Source organism: Mizuhopecten yessoensis, unplaced genomic scaffold, assembly GCF_002113885.1.
Source record: "Mizuhopecten yessoensis strain PY_sf001 unplaced genomic scaffold, ASM211388v2 scaffold8449, whole genome shotgun sequence".
Classification (NCBI taxonomy): domain Eukaryota; kingdom Metazoa; phylum Mollusca; class Bivalvia; order Pectinida; family Pectinidae; genus Mizuhopecten; species Mizuhopecten yessoensis.
The window spans coordinates 296,472-317,576 of record NW_018407553.1 but is presented as its reverse complement, the minus strand read 5'-3'; the positions used below and the strand labels follow the sequence as shown (position 1 = coordinate 317,576).

Genomic DNA, 21,105 nt, shown 5'->3' with positions numbered 1-21,105 from the left:
TTGTGGTCCACTACAACCTCTATTGAACTTCAATTTGAGGGTATGGGTAGAAATTGTGGTCCACTACAACCTCTATTAAACTTCAATTTGAGGGTATGGGTAGAAATTGTGGTACGAGTGGTGAACCTGACACAGCTACATACCATTGTCTAGAAAAGTGCACAATTACACATTAACATCTTCAGTCACAATCAAATAGTATAGCATCATTACATAGACCCTGACAAGGCAGACAGATTGATATCACACTCCTACTGGTAAAGGGATAATAATCTAACCCATTGGATTTTTATTTTCAATTCTTTTTTCCTTGCCCTTAACACGACCTTTTTTACAAAGAGATTATACTTATTAAAATAATAGACATTCACTTTTTAAATTCATTAAATGAATTTATATGCAAGATCACTGATTTCATGATAAAGTCTGGATGAATACAAAAATATGGCCATCACATAATACATGTATGATCTCAAAAACTTTTTCAATTTGTCTTTTAGCTGAGTTCAAGTAAGAGTGCAGACTCTGAAACAACAAACAATAAAGACATGGGTGTCCAAACTCTGAGACTGTTGTTTGTCTCTGAAGGAAAAAATAGGATTTTGTCCTCCCGCGAGACAATTACATTTACGAAGATTACAGTAACCTCACTGTGCGTAACATTAAGGCAGAGCATAAGTGAGAGAAGAAGTCCTGTGCGATCTTGGACCATCTCTCGCCTCCGACTAATGGACCAGGAATGAAATCTACATTAGTCCCCATGAGTACCCGCCCGAATTGTCACCTCATACCGGGAAATACAAATTAGCTCCATTTGTATACCATATGTTACGGACATCAAAACTAGCTAATTACTCGTAATCAAATCAAAGAATGCTCAAATTACTGGTTAGAAATTCTCACCGGGACCCCAAGCTCCGCCCACTCCGGCAATAGGTGTGAACAGGCCCGGATTCAGATGGAATTCGGGAACTTTAATAGAGATGAGAATTGAGGGTAGGGAATCAAGCCACACCCCTTTTGGAGCAGACGACCCTTTAAGTACCATGTAGCGGTGCGGGTGCTGGACTTATTCGTCCCCCAGGGATGTGCTGATGGGGTATGTATATGGGGTGTGTAGGAGAAACAGAGTGTGCTCGTCTTCCAAACTAACTATAGAACTGCCTATTTCTAATGTGTTATTAACGCCTCGTAAGCCCGAGAATGCTTCCTTGCTTTAAATATCCTCTCTAATGGACTGGCATCAACATTACGAGGCGTAAGATTGAAAGGCAAGGAGAGTAAAAATCTCGTAATACAAAAATTACCGCACAATCATGCACAATGGGAACTGCCCAGGATTAGCTGAGCACAGCATGCGCTTCACAAAAGATATGCGTAAACCTGCTGTAAAAGTATCCACTTTCATTGTCGACCATATTGTATGAATGCCCATCAAAATCTTTTTCATACCCGTACTAAGTGTTCAAGACCACAACCCAGCCTCCGAATCATGATAATAAAAAATACCCTGAGCTCATTTACGCCTTTTCTCTCTCTCCGATAATGGCCAATATAAACATGGGGATTGCTGTTCATACTTTATAAAAACTTCTCCGAAGAAAGCTTTATCCCGTCCTTACGCAATACGAGACGACATTTGGGTTAATGTGAATGGGATGAATGAAGAGTTGCCAGGGGGTGTTAAAAAACACACCAGGCACACAACATAAAAATTGTCGAAACCGAGTTGCACTCTGGACTTTTGTCTGTTAATTTTTGGCCGAAATGTATTGGAAAACAAAATAAAATTTTAATTTTCTGAAATATTTTACTAATAGTTTTCATCATCATTATTTAAGTATTGATATATTAAGGCCAAGTAAAAAATATATATTATGCAGCTCTAATCCTATTTCTAGTTTTCCTTTATATTTCATTTTGTATCTTAAGTTGAGTAGAAGGCACAAGATTTAATTACAAAATAAAATTGAGAAACATTTCCTATCATCAAATGACTCTACTCTAGTCCTGTGACTTACTTCTACAAAATAAAAAAATTAAATCAATAAGCATATAAAAAAAATCACCAGTCAATAAATATACTGTTGGATGATATACACCTAAGATATACAACAATAGCAGTACCCCCTAAATCTGCGGTATTTTTGTTGGTTATATATGAGGAATGAATAAATCTCATGGGACCGCTACAATAAAATAATGTTGTTGGATTGAACAGTTTGGACAAAAAAAAAGGGTGTAAAATTATAATTTAGTGTCCATTATCCATATTCTAAAGCACAAATTTCTATTTTATATTATCAACGAAATACCTTGCATTTTTTATAAACAGGCATACAAATATCCAGGCAGCTTCTGTAAGCTTTTGATCATAGTTTCATTAACAAGTGATACATTTGATAGACCTGAACCCTAACAGAACCATTATTTATGTATACAGTAATAATTTGACCAATTGCAACAACTTTTTTACAAACTTTGTCTGAATAATCCTATAATATGTAATTTATATCACTTGAAAGTTCAGCTCATCAAGTGATCTCAAATCTTATATATACCTTGCGGTACATACATGTACTTTTCCTTGTAATCCTGTCAACTCAAGTACATTTGACTCCATCCCAGAACTTATATTTTTTTCCCGCAGTGATGATTGGAAACATCCCAGACTTAAACTGATTATCGAGTGATGTATCTAGACTACACGGATTATCAGATAAATTAACCGTACGCTAATGACAGCCACCATTTACTAGAAAATTTACTGTAATGACAGTAAACGATAATTCATCCTTATCGAGATCGTAAATACAATAAATGACATTCATTAGGAGCAGTATTTGCAGTCATGACCAGAAACATATTTTGTCAGCGGAGATGTAACATGGTGGCTAGGCATACAAACAAAGATATGACAGTTCCTATAAATCCAAAGCGTGGATCTTTAGCCCCTGGACATCGAGTCTGATGGAATTACTGCCAGAAAATATGGACAAAATTTCAGCTTGTTTGAGTTGCGTAGTTACAATTTATCGCGGAGACAATCTGCATTCTCACCGGGGTAATGGGCAGGGATGATCGCTTTCTCTCAATGCATTGTGTCACGATTAACATAAAGATGTACGACTCGTTAATACCTCAATCAATAGGCTGGTTTTTCCGTATGTTCTTATCAATGATATCTGCCATATTAAATAAAAACTCTGGTCAACTTGTTTGGCCTGATTCAAAATATTTCCATATTATTTAATCTCTATATTACGAAAATACAGACACCTTACCGTATTTCATCAGTAATAAACCCTAGGGGTCTAGTTTTCTGTTTCTTTAGAAACAAGTCAAATTTGATCCTATGTGGAATATAGATTTAATTGGTAATGTTTTTTTTTGTAAAACATGTTGACAACAAGGGGTGAGCTTATAAACAGTGAAATATCCCTTTCAATGTGAAAATGTATTGGATCACCTAGCCAACCATATAGGTTTTCTCTGGGTTCTCAAATTTTCTCCCATGATAAAATCTCCTGTGCACTTCCATTTGGGTCAACAAGAGTGATTGATATAATTAATAAAACTTGTTTCATTCAATTATTTTAAACTGGTAAAACTTTAAGTTATCAGTCATTTAAATAACAAGTTTATACACTTTTTTCATTTCTGTTTTGTTGAAATAATTGAACTGAATTACGGCTGATCCAAAACCATCTTATTTTCATGCTTTTATAAGCTTTTAGTGTATTCGGTAAGTCACCTTGACCTTCCACCTATGAACTTTAAATGCTTTCTCTTTCCGTTATGGAATACAGTATAAGGGTGAGTACTAGGCCTACTTTAAATGTTTTTTCTTTCCGTTATGGAATACAGTGTAAGTGTGAGCACTAGGACTACTTTAAATGTTTTCTATTTCCGTTATGGAATACAGTATAACTGTGAGTACTAGGCCTACTTTAAATGCTTTCTCTTTCAGTTATGGAATACAGTATAAGTGTGAGTACTAGGCCCGCTTTAAATGCTTTCTCTTTCAGTTATGGAATACAGTATAAGTGTGTGTACTAGGCCTACTTTAAATGTTTTCTCTGTCCGTTATGGAATACAGTGTAAGTGTGATTACTAGGCCTACTTTAAATGTTTTCTCTTACCGTTATGGAATACTGTATAAGTGTGAGTACTAGGCCTAAGTAATAAATCAAGTTTTAATATGAGACCAAAGAGTCAATTTTGAACTCACCTTTTGAACATGATTTTCGTCATGGAAACGAGTACAGTATAAGTGTGAGTACTAGGCCTCGTTTAAATGTTTTCTCTTTCCGTTATGGAATAAAGTATAAGTGTGAGTACTAGGCCCGCTTTAAATGCTTTCTCTTTCAGTTATGGAATACAGTATAAGTGTGAGAACTAGGCCTACTTTAAATGTTTTTTCTTTCCGTTATGGAATACAGTGTAAGTGTGATTACTAGGCCTACTTTAAATGTTTTTTCTTTCCGTTATGGAATACAGTGTAAGTGTGATTACTAGGCCTACTTTAAATGTTTTCTCTGTCCGTTATGGAATACAGTGTAAGTGTGATTACTAGGCCTACTTTAAATGTTTTCTGTTTCCGTTATGTAATACAGTATAAGTGTGAGTACTAGGCCCGCTTTAAATGCTTTCTCTTTCAGTTATGGAATACAGTATAAGTGTGGGTACTAGGCCTACTTTAAATGTTTTCTGTTTCCGTTATGTAATACAGTATAAGTGTGAGTACTAGGCCTCGTTTAAATGTTTTCTCTTTCCGTTATGGGATACAGTATAAGTGTGTGTACTAGGCCTACTTTAAATGTTTTCTATTTCCGTTATGGAATACAGTATAACTGTGAGTACTAGGCCTACTTTAAATGCTTTCTCTTTCAGTTATGGAATACAGTATAAGTGTGTGTACTAGGCCTAAGTAATATATCAAGTTTTAATATGCGACCAAAGAGTCAATTTTGAACTCACCTTTTGAACATGATTTTCGTCATGGAAACGAGTACAGTATAAGTGTGAGTACTAGGCCTACGTTAAATGTTTTCTCTTTCCGTTATGGAATACATTATAAGTGTGAGTACTAGGCCTACTTTCAATGTTTTCTCTTTCCGTTATGGGATACAGTATAAGTGTGTGTACTAGGCCTAAGTAATATATCAAGTTTTGATATGCGACCAAAGAGTCAATTTTGAACTCACCTTTTGAACATGATTTTCGTCATGGAAACGAGTACAGTATAAGTGTGAGTACTAGGCCCACTTTAAATGTTTTCTCTTTCCGTTATAGAATACAGTGTAAGTGTGAGTACTAGGCCTAATTTAAATGCTTTCTCTTTCCGTTAAGGAATACAGTATAAGTGTGAGTACTAGGCCCACTTTAAATGTTTTCTCTTTCCGGTATGGAATACAGTATAAGTGTGAGTTCTAGGCCTACTTTAAATGCTTTCTCTTTCAGTTATGGAATACAGTATAAGTGTGTGTACTAGGCCTAAGTAATATATCAAGTTTTAATGTGCGACCAAAGAGTCAATTTTGAACTGACCTTTTGGCCATGATTTTCGTCATGGAAACGAGTACAGTATAAGTGTGAGTACTAGGCCTAAGTAATAAATCAAGTTTTAATATGAGACCAAAGAGTCAATTTTGAACTGACCTTTTGGACATGATTTTCGTCATGGAAACGAGTACAGTATAAGTGTGAGTACTAGGCCCGCTTTAAATGCTTTCTCTTTCAGTTATGGAATACAGTATAAGTGTGGGTACTAGGCCTACTTTAAATGTTTTCTGTTTCCGTTATGTAATACAGTATAAGTGTGAGTACTAGGCCCGCTTTAAATGCTTTCTCTTTCAGTTATGGAATACAGTATAAGTGTGAGAACTAGGCCTACTTTAAATGTTTTTTCTTTCCGTTATGGAATACAGTGTAAGTGTGATTACTAGGCCTACTTTAAATGTTTTTTCTTTCCGTTATGGAATACAGTGTAAGTGTGAGTACTAGGCCTAATTTAAATGTTTTCTCTTTCCGTTATGGAATAAAGTATAAGTGTGAGTACTAGGCCTAATTTAAATGTTTTCTCTTTCCGTTATAGAATACAGTGTAAGTGTGAGTACTAGGCCTAATTTAAATGTTTTCTCTTTCCGTTATAGAATACAGTGTAAGTGTGAGTACTAGGCCTAATTTAAATGTTTTCTCTTTCCGTTATGGAATCCAGTATAAGTGTGAGTACTAGGCCTACTTTCAATGTTTTCTCTTTCCGTTATGGAATACAGTATAAGTGTGTGTACTAGGCCTAAGTAATATATCAAGTTTTAATATGCGACCAAAGAGTCAATTTTGAACTGACCTTTTGGACATGATTTTCGTCATGGAAACGAGTAGACCGAGGCTGTGTTGTAGAAACTCTGCCCCCTCTTTGTCTTCGTCTATCGGGCCCTGGACACCACGGAAATACTGTGTCAGTTTGTCCACGATACCAACACTGATGATGTAGCTGCAAAGACACAAAAAAAACAAAGTTTTCAAAATCATGAAATACATTAGATAATACCAGTCAAGCTACTAACAAGCTCAGCGAATTCACAAACACAAATACAAATGAACCTAAAATATAAAGATTCCAAAATCTAGAGGATCATTCTTGTTTCTTCAGGTGTTACAATAAGTATCTGTGCAATTTCTTATTAGTGTCTTTATAAACCACAGTCTGTTGAAATGGAAGTAAGTTTTTTTTATTTTAAGTATATTTTAGAAACCAAAGCTTCTTACCTAACAGAGTACCACTTATTTGCAATGGAAATGTGTTGGCATTAATATCTTTAAAGTGAACAAACCCCTAACAAAAGCTTGAAATTCCAATAAATTTGCATACTAAATTTTTGCCAAATAATATAGGCATACAGCTGTATAAATGGGTAACACCATTTAGTGGGAAACGTTGATAGACATCACTCTAGCGAGGTACAGTTGGAGTCAGTTTAAACCCAAAAATAAACTTTCCTTGGCCTGACATCTTTTTGGTTTGTCATTGGAAAAAGATAGCTTTTTACATTTGCACAAAATAATAAGGAACAAAGTCAATTAAATATATTTGGGCTAAATTGGTCAGAAAAGAAATCACAGGCATTTTACTGAGGTATTACGATAAAAAAGTTATTGACACAAATTATGACAAAACTTATTTTTTAATAAATATAAATATCTTTTCATTTGTAATTTTTTCTCTTCAAAATATCTCAAATCCCACTCGGCCTACATAACACTGCAAAAATTATTTTCATGAAAACCAAGAATAATGATTAAAACCGAATACAAGCAACAAAATCTGACATACTATCGAGATGAGGGCCAAGGGACAATGCCATCACTAACCAAACCAACCGTGACCGTCGCTCAGGTATACAGTTTCATCTCCTAACAAGGAAAACGTATTTAATTTGTCACATTAACCGTTAACAGCCGCAGTACAAACAGTCATAAATTCAGGTTATTTTCATTGCCGCAGTTTGAATAGGAAGAAGACATCCATTATAAATCTTTCTAAATGAATCTGATGCTTTGTCCAACACTGTGCTATTGTCCAGCTCAGGTAGCTTGAGTCAGCCAAGTGCACCAAATTAACAAACGACCATTTGATATTGTCTTTATTGAGTCTGGGGATTAGTGTGTTGATCGACAAACAATAAAATGGGTTGATCACAAATCTATTAAACCCCATACTAATCCTAAAGATTCAGAATTCGTTCTATTCATCAGTTTCAACACCGACCCGCCTGATGAATTGAAGTCGGTAATAAAATCTTGTCCGTCAACTCACATTGACGCGGCCATGTACTGACTTCCTAGCTTGTGATGACTATCAGATGAAACAAAACATAAAACTATTAGGTGAAAAGTTAACGGAAATTGGAGCGGCCCTTTCACAAATTAGTGTTTTTGTGTGAGTTTTATGGATGAGGGTTACCACCAGTGCAGTCAGACTCCGCATGTGGCCTTGTCGACCAAGATTGAAACAGCTGATGTATCAAGTACCAGACTAGATGCTGAGATGGACACTCATTTCCGGATTGTGAAAGTTTGAATGTGATTCGGTCGGCCATGACAGGATCCAGTCATTGGGAACGCAGCGTAATCAGTCGGCACGACATCTATATCCGCCCTCGTTGTTCGGTCCCGGGTGCGGGTATAAACTTCCGTGGTCTTTGTTAGGGCTTGGAGAGGCCACCACCAGTACTGTGATATTACACAGCTATCAACAACATAATGAATTGCCATATTGTGTGTTTACTTTCAGGAATCAAATAAAAATTATAGTGTTTATCAAGTTTAAATTGATACTGGGTTTACTTGACTGGGGCTTTGCTGTATGTGACAATATTTATAATTTACACACGTCACCAACTCTTAAATACTACCAACATAAGAGTTTTCTTTTTCATTGAAGACCATATCAGCACATGGTTTATCATTGAAGACCATATTAACACATGGTTTATCATTGAAATTTCTTTACATTTCAGCAACAAAAAATTGGTAAATTGATAGTTTTAAATGATAAAACAATACCAATCTCCTCATTGCAATATATATGCTAATTATATAGATTTAAATTACTTCTAGAATTCTTTATCAACAATTATTATATTGCACTGTCACGCACTGTAAAATATAAATGTTCTATTAGATTATTGATAGATTGCAATGTACGTCTTTATTCCTAATACATGTATCCAGATTATTGACCCCAGTACAACCAACCCCTAGTACTCATTGCTATCAGAAGACAGGACTAATTAAGAGTGGATCGTCAACCAATTCACCAGCACAGACAGTCAACTGAATGACACCTCTAATTAATACTGCTACAACAATGGGTTATACACCAGATCACATACTCCATGTCAAACGCTGTCAATACAATCGCCCCGGGTGTGAGGCCGAGTTTTCCACGTTTTACGAGATTATGTTCTCTCGTAGTAAGTTAAACACATCATATGATATTTCCTGTAATCAGATTTCATGAAAATCATTATCTTTAATCCTTCTTGGTCGTAATTTGAAATCAATATTTGTGTGTAATCCTGTGTAATGCTGTGTTATACATTGAGCTTTTTATAATGAAAAGATGGAGGCTTTGTGTTTAAATAAACCATTAAACGATGGCACTGATGTGTAAATCTACTGTCTCCAAAGTATCTCCATCATTTTCCACTCCGCGCTGTGACGGCGCTGCATCTGAATCCGGATGACGATCATCGGCCACGGATGAAATGAGACGTGCCGTTCATTGCGGTGTGGTCGAGTCGGTGGTAGAAGGGGGATTCTTGTCAAGTCCTCCGAGCCCGGACTGTCGTTCGATGGAATCAAAGTTTACAATAAAATGGCTACCAATGACATCCCTGGTTAAAGCCTTATCAATCATCATCGGCTTTCTCGCTATCTCTATATGCATCAGGATAATCACTTCTGGAAGCGGGGCTGATTTCAAATACGTATTTACCAGCACTGCGGTGTCCCACTGTTAGTAACGACATACCTCAGCCGTTATAGAAATACATGTCTCTATTACTGCTTTGTCACCGGCTTGGTTACCAGACAGTGTTAATTTTAAGTATCTGTAAACAACAATACCATTAGTATCAACCATAATTTTCTATGAAATCAGAAAATATGACAGCAATTTTCACTGCGATCAACATGTCATTTCATAGTCACGGAAACTTGATTTATAGGCCAGGCTTAATCAAATAATAGGTCTATGGTGGTGATCTAGATGATAAAACCTCATTTTCTGAATTTTTATATTGAAGAACATTTTTAAAACTATTGTGACGATTCCTTATTAGTTCTTTCAGAAAATTGGACAATTCAACACCAACAGGTTCTCCTTGAATTTATTGTCGCCCAGTTTCAAGTGGTAAACAAAAGTTCAACAGATTTAAATTTCCATACGCCTACAAATGCTGAAAAACTAGCAGACCAGACTTTTTAAAGAATAATTCTTGTTTCATTTCACATACCTTATCCAAGCCATTACAGACAAAACAAGGTGCCAAGAATAAGGAGGTCCTACTTTACACACAAACCAAAGTTTCCAGACTTACAAAGTTTCCAGACTTACAAAGTTTCACTCATGTAAATATACCAGTAAAAAAAAGGGTCTGGCCTAATAAGGATCTACTGTACACAAAATCCAATGATCCACAACCCTTACTGGCTATCGTTACTAGCTTATCCTCACACATGTAACAAAATTGCAGATTATCAGTGAAATGAACAGGTAACCGTGAACCTATATCGCTATCGTTGTATGTCATTGTTAAGAGACATACACATCTTCAACTTTGCAGCACTATGACAAACAGACAGCTTATTATAACTGAGAAATTGTCTTGTGTTCAACAATGAATGATGCAATTCATTGTCTTCAAAATAAACCTTTGTAGTGCGGGTCCCCAATGGGGATAGATTTTGTTTACGAAGTCATTCAGTTTTCTATCTGGTGGTGAACTTATGACTGTTTGTATCAAATGCTCTCATTCATGTTGTTTACATTGTGACCACCTAACCCAACATCTTGAGGGAAATTCGGAAACAAATAGGTCACATGCTGAAAAATGTGCACTTATCAAAATCTTTCTTTTAAACTAATGGGTTCTAATTTCAGTGATAATGAATTGGATTACACCACTGTCCTGTGCTATAACCAGCTAGTCAAAAGACAGGTAACACCAAAGTCTCTTGTCGTGTGTGCACGATGCTTGTGATGGGGGTATATTATTTTGTCATCCATACATGATAATGGGGACCAGGAAGCACATTTTTGTCATGTAGACATGACAACAGTACAGAAGGAGACAATAAGGTTATAATCGGTACATAAAGTATTTAAATAAACATATTAGTCATGTACACACTAAACTCGTTATAATCTGTTAGCTCAAGCAATATCTAGGTTCAACTATATCAATTTCTATATAAATTAACCTGTATAATCCACAAGCCTGCTGTCCCTTTGGTCCCTTTGTTAAGTTTGAACAGCTAGAGAAGTGTACGACTCGAAATATTCAAGACACACTTCAAAATTGTGTCAAATCTTCAGAACAGCAACAGAAACTCCTTAAGTTGTAACAACTGGCAGAAGCATGTACCGCACACATAAACCGAAGAAACACATAACTTTCATCACAGCCTGCTGTTGTTCATCAAGTCTTTAAACAGCCAACAAATGTCACACCGAGGTATCACCGTGGTGACCTCTGACCCCTACCTCCCCCCCCCCCCCCCCCCCCCCCCCCCCCCACTATCCATGTGTAACCCCCTGATGATGGGAGGGGTACAAATTTGTGTGTTTCCTATAACAATTATGTATAGTTCTACTGTGAATGCCAACGTGCTACAAGTGGAGTCGGGATGTGTGATGTTTTTTCTTCAAATTCCAGTTTTTTTGGGGGGGGCTGTAAATTGAAAGCAGATACTTTGACATGTGTCTTTGGAAACGATGCCAGTGTAATCTGTTACCTATTGTGTGTATGTTCAAACATAATTCTGTCAACCCTCTGACTGATGAACTAAACTTGCTTCTTCAGCTGTGGTACACATGTATGTAGTACATCAACAGTTAAACTTCATTTAATCAGCCACCACTAATCAGCCACCACTAATCTGTTTTTGCCACTTTCTGACATCCACTGATCTGAGTGTCTTTTATATATCAAGCTACCACTTAAATCCAGATCATCAACTATCCAGCAACTGCATCTCAACAAGGTTCATTCCCCATTCAGCTGCAGCTAACAATAATAGTTGTTCCTTTTTTTAGCCACTACTAATGTGGTTGTCCTGCAGCAACCAATATTCTGGTTGTTCAACTTTCCAGTCATCATTAATATAATTGTCCCTCTATCCAGTCAACACTTATCTGTTTGTCCCTCTACCCAGCCACCACTTATCTGTTTGTCCCTCTATCCAGCCTCCACTTATCTGTTTGTCCCTCTATCCAGTCACCACTAATCTGTTTGTCCCTCTATCCAGCCACCGCTAATCTGGTTGTACCACTATCCAGCCGCCACTAATAGGTTGTACCACTATCCAGCCACCACTTATCTAGTTGTACCTCTACCCAAGTCCCTCTATCCAGTGAACACTTATCTGTTTGTCCCTCTATCAAGCCACCACTTATCTGTTTGTCCCTCTATCCAGTGAACACTAATCTGTTTGTCCCTCTATCCAGTGAACACTTATCTGTTTGTCCCTCTATCCTGTCAACACTAATCTGTTTGTCCCTCTATCCAGTCAACACTAATCTGCTTGTCCCTCTATCCAGCCACCACTAATCTGGGTGTACCACTATCCAGCCACCACTAAAAGGTTGTACCACTATCCAGCCACCACTTATCTAGGTCAACACTAATCTGTTTGTCCCTCTATCCACTGAACACTAATCTGTTTGTCCCTCTATCCAGCCAACACTAATCTGTTTGTCCCTCTATCCACTGAACACTAATCTGTTTGTCCCTCTATCCAGCCAACACTTATCTGTTTGTCCCTCTATCCATTCAACACTAATCTGTTTGTCCCTCTATCCAATGAACACTAATCTGTTTGTCCCTCTATCCAGCCAACACTAATCTGTTTGTCCCTCTATCCAGCCACCACTTATCTGTTTATCCCTCTATCCAGTGAACACTAATCTGTTTGTCCCTCTATCCAGCCAACACTAATCTGTTTGTCCCTCTATCCACTGAACACTAATCTGTTTGTCCCTCTATCCAGCCAACACTTATCTGTTTGTCCCTCTATCCAGTCAACTCTAATCTGTTTGTCCCTCTATCCAGTCAACACTAATCTGCTTGTCCCTCTATCCAGCCACCACTAATCTGTTTGTCCCACTATCCAGCCAACACTTATCTGTTTGTCCCTCTATCCAGGGGCCACTTATCTGTTTGTCCCTCTATCCAGTGAACACTTATCTGTTTGTCCCTCTATACTGTCAACACTAATCTGTTTGTCCCTCTATCCACTGAACACTAATCTGTTTGTCCCTCTATCCAGTGAACACTAATCCGTTTGTCACTCTATCCAGTGAACACTTATCTGTTTGTCCCTCTATACTGTCAACACTAATCTGTTTGTCCCTCTATCCACTGAACACTAATCTGTTTGTCCCTCTATCCAGTGAACACTAATCCGTTTGTCACTCTATCCAGTGAACACTTATCTGTTTGTCCCTCTATCCTGTCAACACTAATCTGTTTGTCCCTCTATCCAATGAACACTAATCTGTTTGTCCCTCTATCCAGTCAACTCTAATCTGTTTGTCCCTCTATCCAGTCAACTCTAATCTGTTTGTCCCTCTATCCAGTCAACTCTAATCTGTTTGTCCCTCTATCCAGTCAACTCTTATCTGTTTGTGCCTCTAACCAGTCAACACTTATCTGTTTGTCCCTCTATCCAGGGGCCACTTATCTGTTTGTCCCTCTATCCAGTGAACACTAATCCGTTTGTCACTCTATCCAGTGAACACTTATCTGTTTGTCCCTCTATACTGTCAACACTAATCTGTTTGTCCCTCTATCCAATGAACACTAATCTGTTTGTCCCTCTATCCAGCCACCGCTAATCTGGTTGTACCACTATCCAGCCACCACTAAAAGGTTGTACCACTATCCAGCCACCACTTATCTAGGTCAACACTAATCTGTTTGTCCCTCTATCCAGTCAACACTAATCTGCTTGTCCCTCTATCCAGCCACCACTAATCTGGGTGTACCACTATCCAGCCACCACTAAAAGGTTGTACCACTATCCAGCCACCACTTATCTAGTTGTACCTCTACCCAAGTCCCTCTATCCAGTGAACACTTATCTGTTTGTCCCTCTATACTGTCAACACTAATCTGTTTGTCCCTCTATCCAATGAACACTAATCTGTTTGTCCCTCTATCCAGCCAACACTAATCTGTTTGTCCCTCTATCCACTGAACACTAATCTGTTTGTCCCTCTATCCAGTCAACACTTATCTGTTTGTCCCACTATCCAGTCAACACTTATCTGTTTGTCCCACTATCCAGTCAACACTTATCTGGTTGTCCCTCTATCCAGCCACCACTAATCTGGGTGTACCACTATCCAGCCACCACTAAAAGGTTGTACCACTATCCAGCCACCACTTATCTAGTTGTACCTCTACCCAATCACTACTTATTTAGTTATCCCACTATCTAGCCACCACTAATCTGGTTATCCTCTACCCAATCACTACTTATTTGGTTCTCTCACCATCTTGCCACCACTAATCTGGTTGTCCCACTATCCAGCCACCACTAATAGGTTGTGCCACTATCCAGCCACCACTAATAGGTTGTGCCACTATCCAGCCACCACTAATAGGTTGTGCCACTATCCAGCCACCACTAATAGGTTGTACCACTACCCAGCCACCACTAATAGGTTGTACCACTATCTCGCCACCACTAATCTAGTTGTACCTCTACCCAATCACTACTTATTTGGTTATCCCACTATCTAGCCACCACTAACCTGGTTGTCCCTCTATTCAGCCACCACTAATCTGGTTGTCCCACTATCCCGCAACCACTTATCTGGTTGTCCCACTATCCAGCCACCACTAATCTGGTTATCCCTCTATCCAGCCACCACTAATCTGTTTATCCCACTATCCCGCCACCACTAATCTGGTTATCCCTCTATCCAGCCACCACTAATCTGGTTATCCCACTATCTAGCCACCACTAATCTGGTTGTACCTCTACCCAATCACTACTTATTTGGTTCTCTCACCATCTTGCCACCACTAATCTGGTTGTCCCACTATCTAGCCACCACTAATCTGGTTATCCCACTATCTAGCCACCACTAACCTGGTTGTCCCTCTATCCAGCCACCACTAATCTGGTTGTCCCACTATCCCGCAACCACTAATCTGGTTGTCCCACTATCCAGCCACAACTAATCTGGTTATCCCTCTAACCAGCCACCACTAATCTGGTTGTCCCTCTATCCAGCCACCCCTAATCTGGTTATCCCTCTATCCAGCCACCACTAATCTGGTTGTCCCACTATCCAGCCATCACTAATCTGGTTGTACCAGTATCCAGCCACCACTAATCTAGTTGTACCTCTACCCAATCACTACTTATTTGGTTCTCCCACTATCTCGGCCGAGATTTGGTGACAGAATAACAGTTACAGTTAATTTTCTTTTCATGATTTCTTTTATAGAATTAGAAGCAACAAATAGAATATGTGAATTTCATATTACACATGCCTACAGTCTAACCTGTCTTTATCTTTTGTTGGCAAAAACAAATTCTGTCTACTGGAAATAAAGATGAGAAAATTGAAATTCAAAGCTGATATTCATACATAAAATTTTATCCTACTAACAACCCATCTTCTTTATGCTTGGAAAACAATTTTAACTAAAATTCTTTTTTCCAAATGCATATTATTTTTTTTTGTTCGATCGGATCAGTGACCTTGAACTTGTAGCACTCCAAATATACTCCACATCCATCCTCCTATCTGCTGAGATTACATACATTTATTAGTCCATGGGGATAGCGCTGCGACAATATGACGACGTCCTAAAACGTCCCTCTTTTCTTTATGCGAGATCTGCCAGTCAGACGCTCTGTAGTGATAAAACACTGTCCTGTTTTTGCCCATTCCGACTGCCCGCGTCTTCTTCAGTCAATGTTAACTGATCAATATCGCGTCCCTTTTGTTCGTCAAGACCAAGATTCTGTCAAGTTCTATCATGTAAGCTCTGCATGCATCCACACAATGGGCTCAACATGTAACACATATGTTGAAATAAAGATCTAAGAATTCCAGACTTTTTCTTTATTTCGAATTCCATCTGGGAATGGGTTTTTTTCGTTCTCAGTGAAAAAAAATATATATATTAAAAGAGACTATGAAACAAACTGTTTGCCTTGCATATATTCCAATTTATCAAAAACAGTGAAATAAGACGACAAAAGTCTTAACTGAGAAAAAAGGTACAAACATGTTCCCTGCTGGTTGAGAGTGGTAAGGCAGCTACGTGTTACCGAGATGTCTGGCCTCCAGTTCACTTCACAGTGGGCCTCACTGATACCATCACACAATTGGCTATATATTTGACAAAAAAATGCCATATTATTCGCTTTTTTCTCTTCCTGTTTGCAGGTAGCGTTCCGCAAGATGTGTGATACGGACACATTTTGGCGTTACGTAACTGTTGTATCAGCGGCGACGGCACTTACATGGGGATGTGGGCTAGCAAGGGCATCACATAGTATCACTTGTATCACACCAACATTGGTTGAATTTGAGATACAACCATCTCAGAATATACCACTGTTTACACAACGATGCTCTTGATCTGTAGCTATAAATTATTCAAAAGCTATTTTCTGGCGCGCAATTGTCTGCAAAAAACCCACTTATCAAATAAATATGTTGATTATGTATAAATCAAGCATGAGTCTACTTGAAACATTCAATGTAATGTTAGTTTTAATAAAATATGGTGGATCTTTTCATTGAACAAGTGTCACATATATTTGTTTGAAAAAGTAATTTCAGGATGACAACAAAACATGACGGGGGGAAAAGAAGATAATAAACATTTTTTTCTTAACAGGATTACATTATGTCATCATGACAGAACATGAAATTTCTTAAACAATATCACCTTGTATTTTTAAATTGAAACAAGTCCATTCATTCATCTGTGGAAGAGCTTAAAATCACCAAAAAAACACCTAATACATGGTATATGATTAGTGATGAATTTAAATTTTATCTTATTATATCTGACCAATCAGAGTGTCCCTTAAGTAAGATAAACAAAAAGTGCCTTTTAGAAGTTAAGACACCTTCTAAAAAAACAACTTGAAACATTTATTTTTTATTTGATGAATTAAACTTGGATGGCCACTTTAAACAGTAACCATACAACAAACTGAGATGTTAAATATGGAACTTTCAGTCACAGTCCTTTTACTTGGTACCGTCAACAACTGATGCTAACTTGCACTGAAAGACCTAATCATGACAAATTTTTTAATGTTCAATTTTAATTTACAAATACACACATCACTCAATAAAATCACATCTTTATGCATGTATGCACTGAAAAACCTTCCCATGGCACCACATAGAAAAATAAAAATAAATAAAAAATAGTATTACGTATATAATCTTTTGGGGATAAAAACTTGACGAAGGAGCTGCAATTTGTTAGAATTAAACCGCAGTGACATATCAGCGGTATCTGTGATGGACGTTGCTGGTATCAGAGTCTCCCCCTGGGGCAGGCTACACTGGCCCGGGGAACTAACCATATCACTGATAGGCAAATCCCGCTATCTCCTCCCCAGCTGATAACACTGCGGGCACCAGCGATAAAACTTTTCAAACAATCTCCCCATAACCTGATTACTTCCCGTATCTGTTTTTTCCCCTCCTGCTATGAAATGACAAGAAAATCGAGTGATAAAATGCCAGGTTTTATCACAAATAATACCAACAGAAATTCCTCCACATCAGACGCACTGAAAGTGAGTGCTGTAGTGGTCAAGGGGACATAACTCTTACTAGATGGCTATCTTGAAAATTTAAACTGGACTGACATTTACAAATTTATCTGATTGAAAATCTTGGTTGGGAAGTTTCACCTTTAAATTTCTACAGAAGATAATTCTAACAACTTGTCAGAACAAGCAGAATTACAGAGCCCATACAACTTCCCAGATGCATCATGAGCGACATTTTTTATATTTTATTATCTAACCACCCGATGAAAAATCATGTCACCAGTTTGGTAAAGTAAAATGGTGTTTTTTATAACCACAGGCCTGTATCACACAGTTAATTTTCTGTCTGGTTGCCTCCATACCACAACTTTGAGCTGAACTTTGTAAACTTGCAAAATAAATCCTTCACAAAATTCAACAGATAAATTTGAATTCCTAATTTTTAACATTCTTTTTTCGATGCAAACATGACATTTCATTTTTACTTTTAGAGGGAACTGTATAAAAAAAAGAAGAATACTTGCTTTTTATCATACATATAAAAATGTTTTATTAATACATTCCACCAAGCTTTGGTTCTAGACAGAGGTGTAGACAGAAGTAAGGCTATTTAACATGAGTTGGTAATGAATTTTGACAAATATGTGAAGATATTTACATAGCTTCATATAAAACTGATGAAAGAGTTTCAAATAAAACTGATGAAAGATTTAAATGATTCCATAACCAAATAGAAAATATCCATAAAACCTAACATAAAAAAATAGATTTTTTTACATATATCCTTAAGTACACAGGAAAAATGTTAAGACTTCAAAAGTGCCTGACTAATTAGAAATGTCAATAATTACCAAGGTATGATGTTTAACAGTGCTATTTGTTGGTTCAGTGATGCTGCTTTACATTGGCACTAAGCAGAATGAAAACTTAACAGATTGGTTCTTCCTGATTTTGATTGGTTCCTGCTGATTTTGATTGTTTTTTGCTGATTTTGATTGGTTCCTGCTGATTTTGTTTGGTTCCTACTGATTTTGATTGGTTCCAACTGATTTTGATTGGTTCCTGCTGATTTTGATTGGTTCCAACTGATTTTGATTGGTTCCTGCTGATTTTGATTGGTTCCAACATTTATTTTGCATTATTGATATGCTTTTTGTTGGTAGGAATTCACAAGCAATATCTTCAGAACAGTAAATTCTTGATTCCTTCTATAAACAACTTGTAATATGACTGGTAACATTTTTTGTACAAGTAGTATGTATAAAGGTTAATCTAATTTAGTAAATAGATCTGATAGAAACTATGTCCAACACGTCATTGTGAATAACTTAAGGGAGACAGATCTAGATTAGCTATGACATCATAGAGGCCAATTAAAGTCATTACACAAGTGTAACTGAAAATGACAATGTAACATGATCTGATTTTTTAATGTATTTTTTTTTTTTGATAAATGAAATCAATGCTAAAAAAAAACAAAAAACAAACAAACAAAAAAAACTAGACTTTCAACACAGAAGTCTAGCTTTGGTACTAAAAGTTTCCAAAAATACAGCATCCAATTTCAAAATCGTAAAAAAGACATTTATTTTATTTAATACCTCTAGGAAACCATTGACTGGGGGATACCAGATACTTAACTTATAACCGGGACATTAAATCTCCAACTCTTTTCACTTAATACACTGTACCAAGGTTATTAATGAAAAACACAGTTTGCAATATTACTGGTATATCTCTAACCTTGTACTAAAATAAAATTGGAGGAAAATCAATTTTCTTGATAGCTCGTAAACTCAATCAGTACAACACCAGACCTCGTTTCTTTATATCTACCCAACAACATACTAGAACTTTTAAGTTTTTATCACGAAGAAATGTACATTCAAATCACTGCCCAGAGAAGATTTGGACAAACAAGAGCGTGCAACTCTGTCCAATTGCATCCCTAATCATGACAAATTGGTTTGGTAATTCATTTTTGGCACCGTCAGGGAAATCAATCACCATAGTAATTAATCAAACAGATCCCTATTTATATGAATAATATAGAATTAGTATGCAAACGATGGGTGCCGAATATAAACTATGTGCTGAGATAGGATCTCTGGCTGGGGCGATTTGTTCCCTAGTGGCCCACATATGGAGGGATAAACATAGACAAGGGGAGATAAGGCTCAGGGACTGAAGGTCACCAAGCTAGGGTAGCTGCATCCTTCTGACTGGCGGGGACTTCCTCCGTGTAGCATTCTTGTCCAATAATTCATTACTTAGTCAACTTAACGGTGAATTATCCGACACATTTCCAACTTGAAATCTTGCAAAAAGTCAAAAAAATATTGAAGTAATATACAGTTGAAAGAACTTTAATTAATGTTTTAACTATCCAAAATTCAAAATGATGATTTTATATTTAGATGTGAAAATATTTGTATAATTTTCAAAATTTTCAAAACTGTTTAAACCAGTTTAAAGCTAACAAAGATTGGAATAGGAAGCCCTGATGTCTGCTGTTGAACCAGACAGAGCTCAACAGATAGATGCAATCAAAAGATAAGTAAAACATATAAAAAATATTACATTTATACAATCATGGTTTATGGACAAAGTTAACAGCCGCATGCTTCACCCCTAGGGTGCTGTATGGGATACAGGCTCCTGTACTGTATACACAGCGACGTCCAATATCTGGCATCGCACGGATTGGATAGAGAGATTACCAAATGGAGTACCGTCACAAATCACATCATGCTTGTACAAAATCAATGCAAAGTGAAAGTAAAACATTAATTCTCAATTTTCGTCGACATTTATTCATCTGTATCATATGATGAAATCAGATTAGGGAAAAGGGATAGGCAGAGCCAGTGAAAGACCAAACTCGCCCAATGTGGATAAAGAGTAAACTTCTTGAGTCTTAAGACCAAATCAAATTTGCAAAGTGAAAGCGAAAGATTATTTCAGAATTTTCACCAACAGTTAGTCCTCCATGGAAAACAAGAACGGAATAAAACATGTATTATTGCATTAACCAGTACTAAATAGTGTCTAGAATAAAAATAAAAAGTTCTAAGACTTCAATCTTACAAAATGTTTTTTTTTAAAGATTTTTGTCTTCAATCTGACTTTATATGGCATCTCAAGATAAGAGGAATAAGAAACAGTGAAGGAGTGCTGAACTTTGTCTCAATCCCATTTCAATAAGATGTTGAGATGCAATGCATCAAGATAACAATCGGGCAGAAATGTTTTCAACAGTGTATTGGTCTTAATTCAGCAAAGTCTATGATCATAAAAACCTTTTACTTCAAACTGAAATATTGATCAAATAGTATGATCTGGTATTTAGATAAAACCGTTTTATTTTAGAATTATGTTTGCGCTGAAGACCTTGAAATCTTCCCATACTACTGTTCCCTTCACACTATCCCAATCCACCTCTTTTCTACCTACCTTCTTTCCCAACAACCACCTTCATACATTCTTATTGTCCTTCTCATCCCCTGTTTTTCTCCCTTACTTTCCCTTTCCCCAATATTTACTCACCCCCCC

General features: G+C 37.1%; 1 protein-coding gene across 7 annotated transcripts in view; it reads right to left on the bottom strand.

The window, feature by feature from the left end:
* The window catches only part of LOC110455990 (S phase cyclin A-associated protein in the endoplasmic reticulum-like), a 108,034-nt gene that overhangs the window by 29,269 nt on the left and 57,660 nt on the right, over nt 1–21,105 (bottom strand). For all 7 annotated transcript variants that reach the window (XM_021506488.1, XM_021506490.1, XM_021506491.1 and 4 more), the window contains exon 24: nt 6,353–6,499. In XM_021506488.1, coding sequence (XP_021362163.1) covers nt 6,353–6,499 — 147 coding nt within the window. The remainder of the gene's footprint in view (nt 1–6,352; nt 6,500–21,105) is intronic.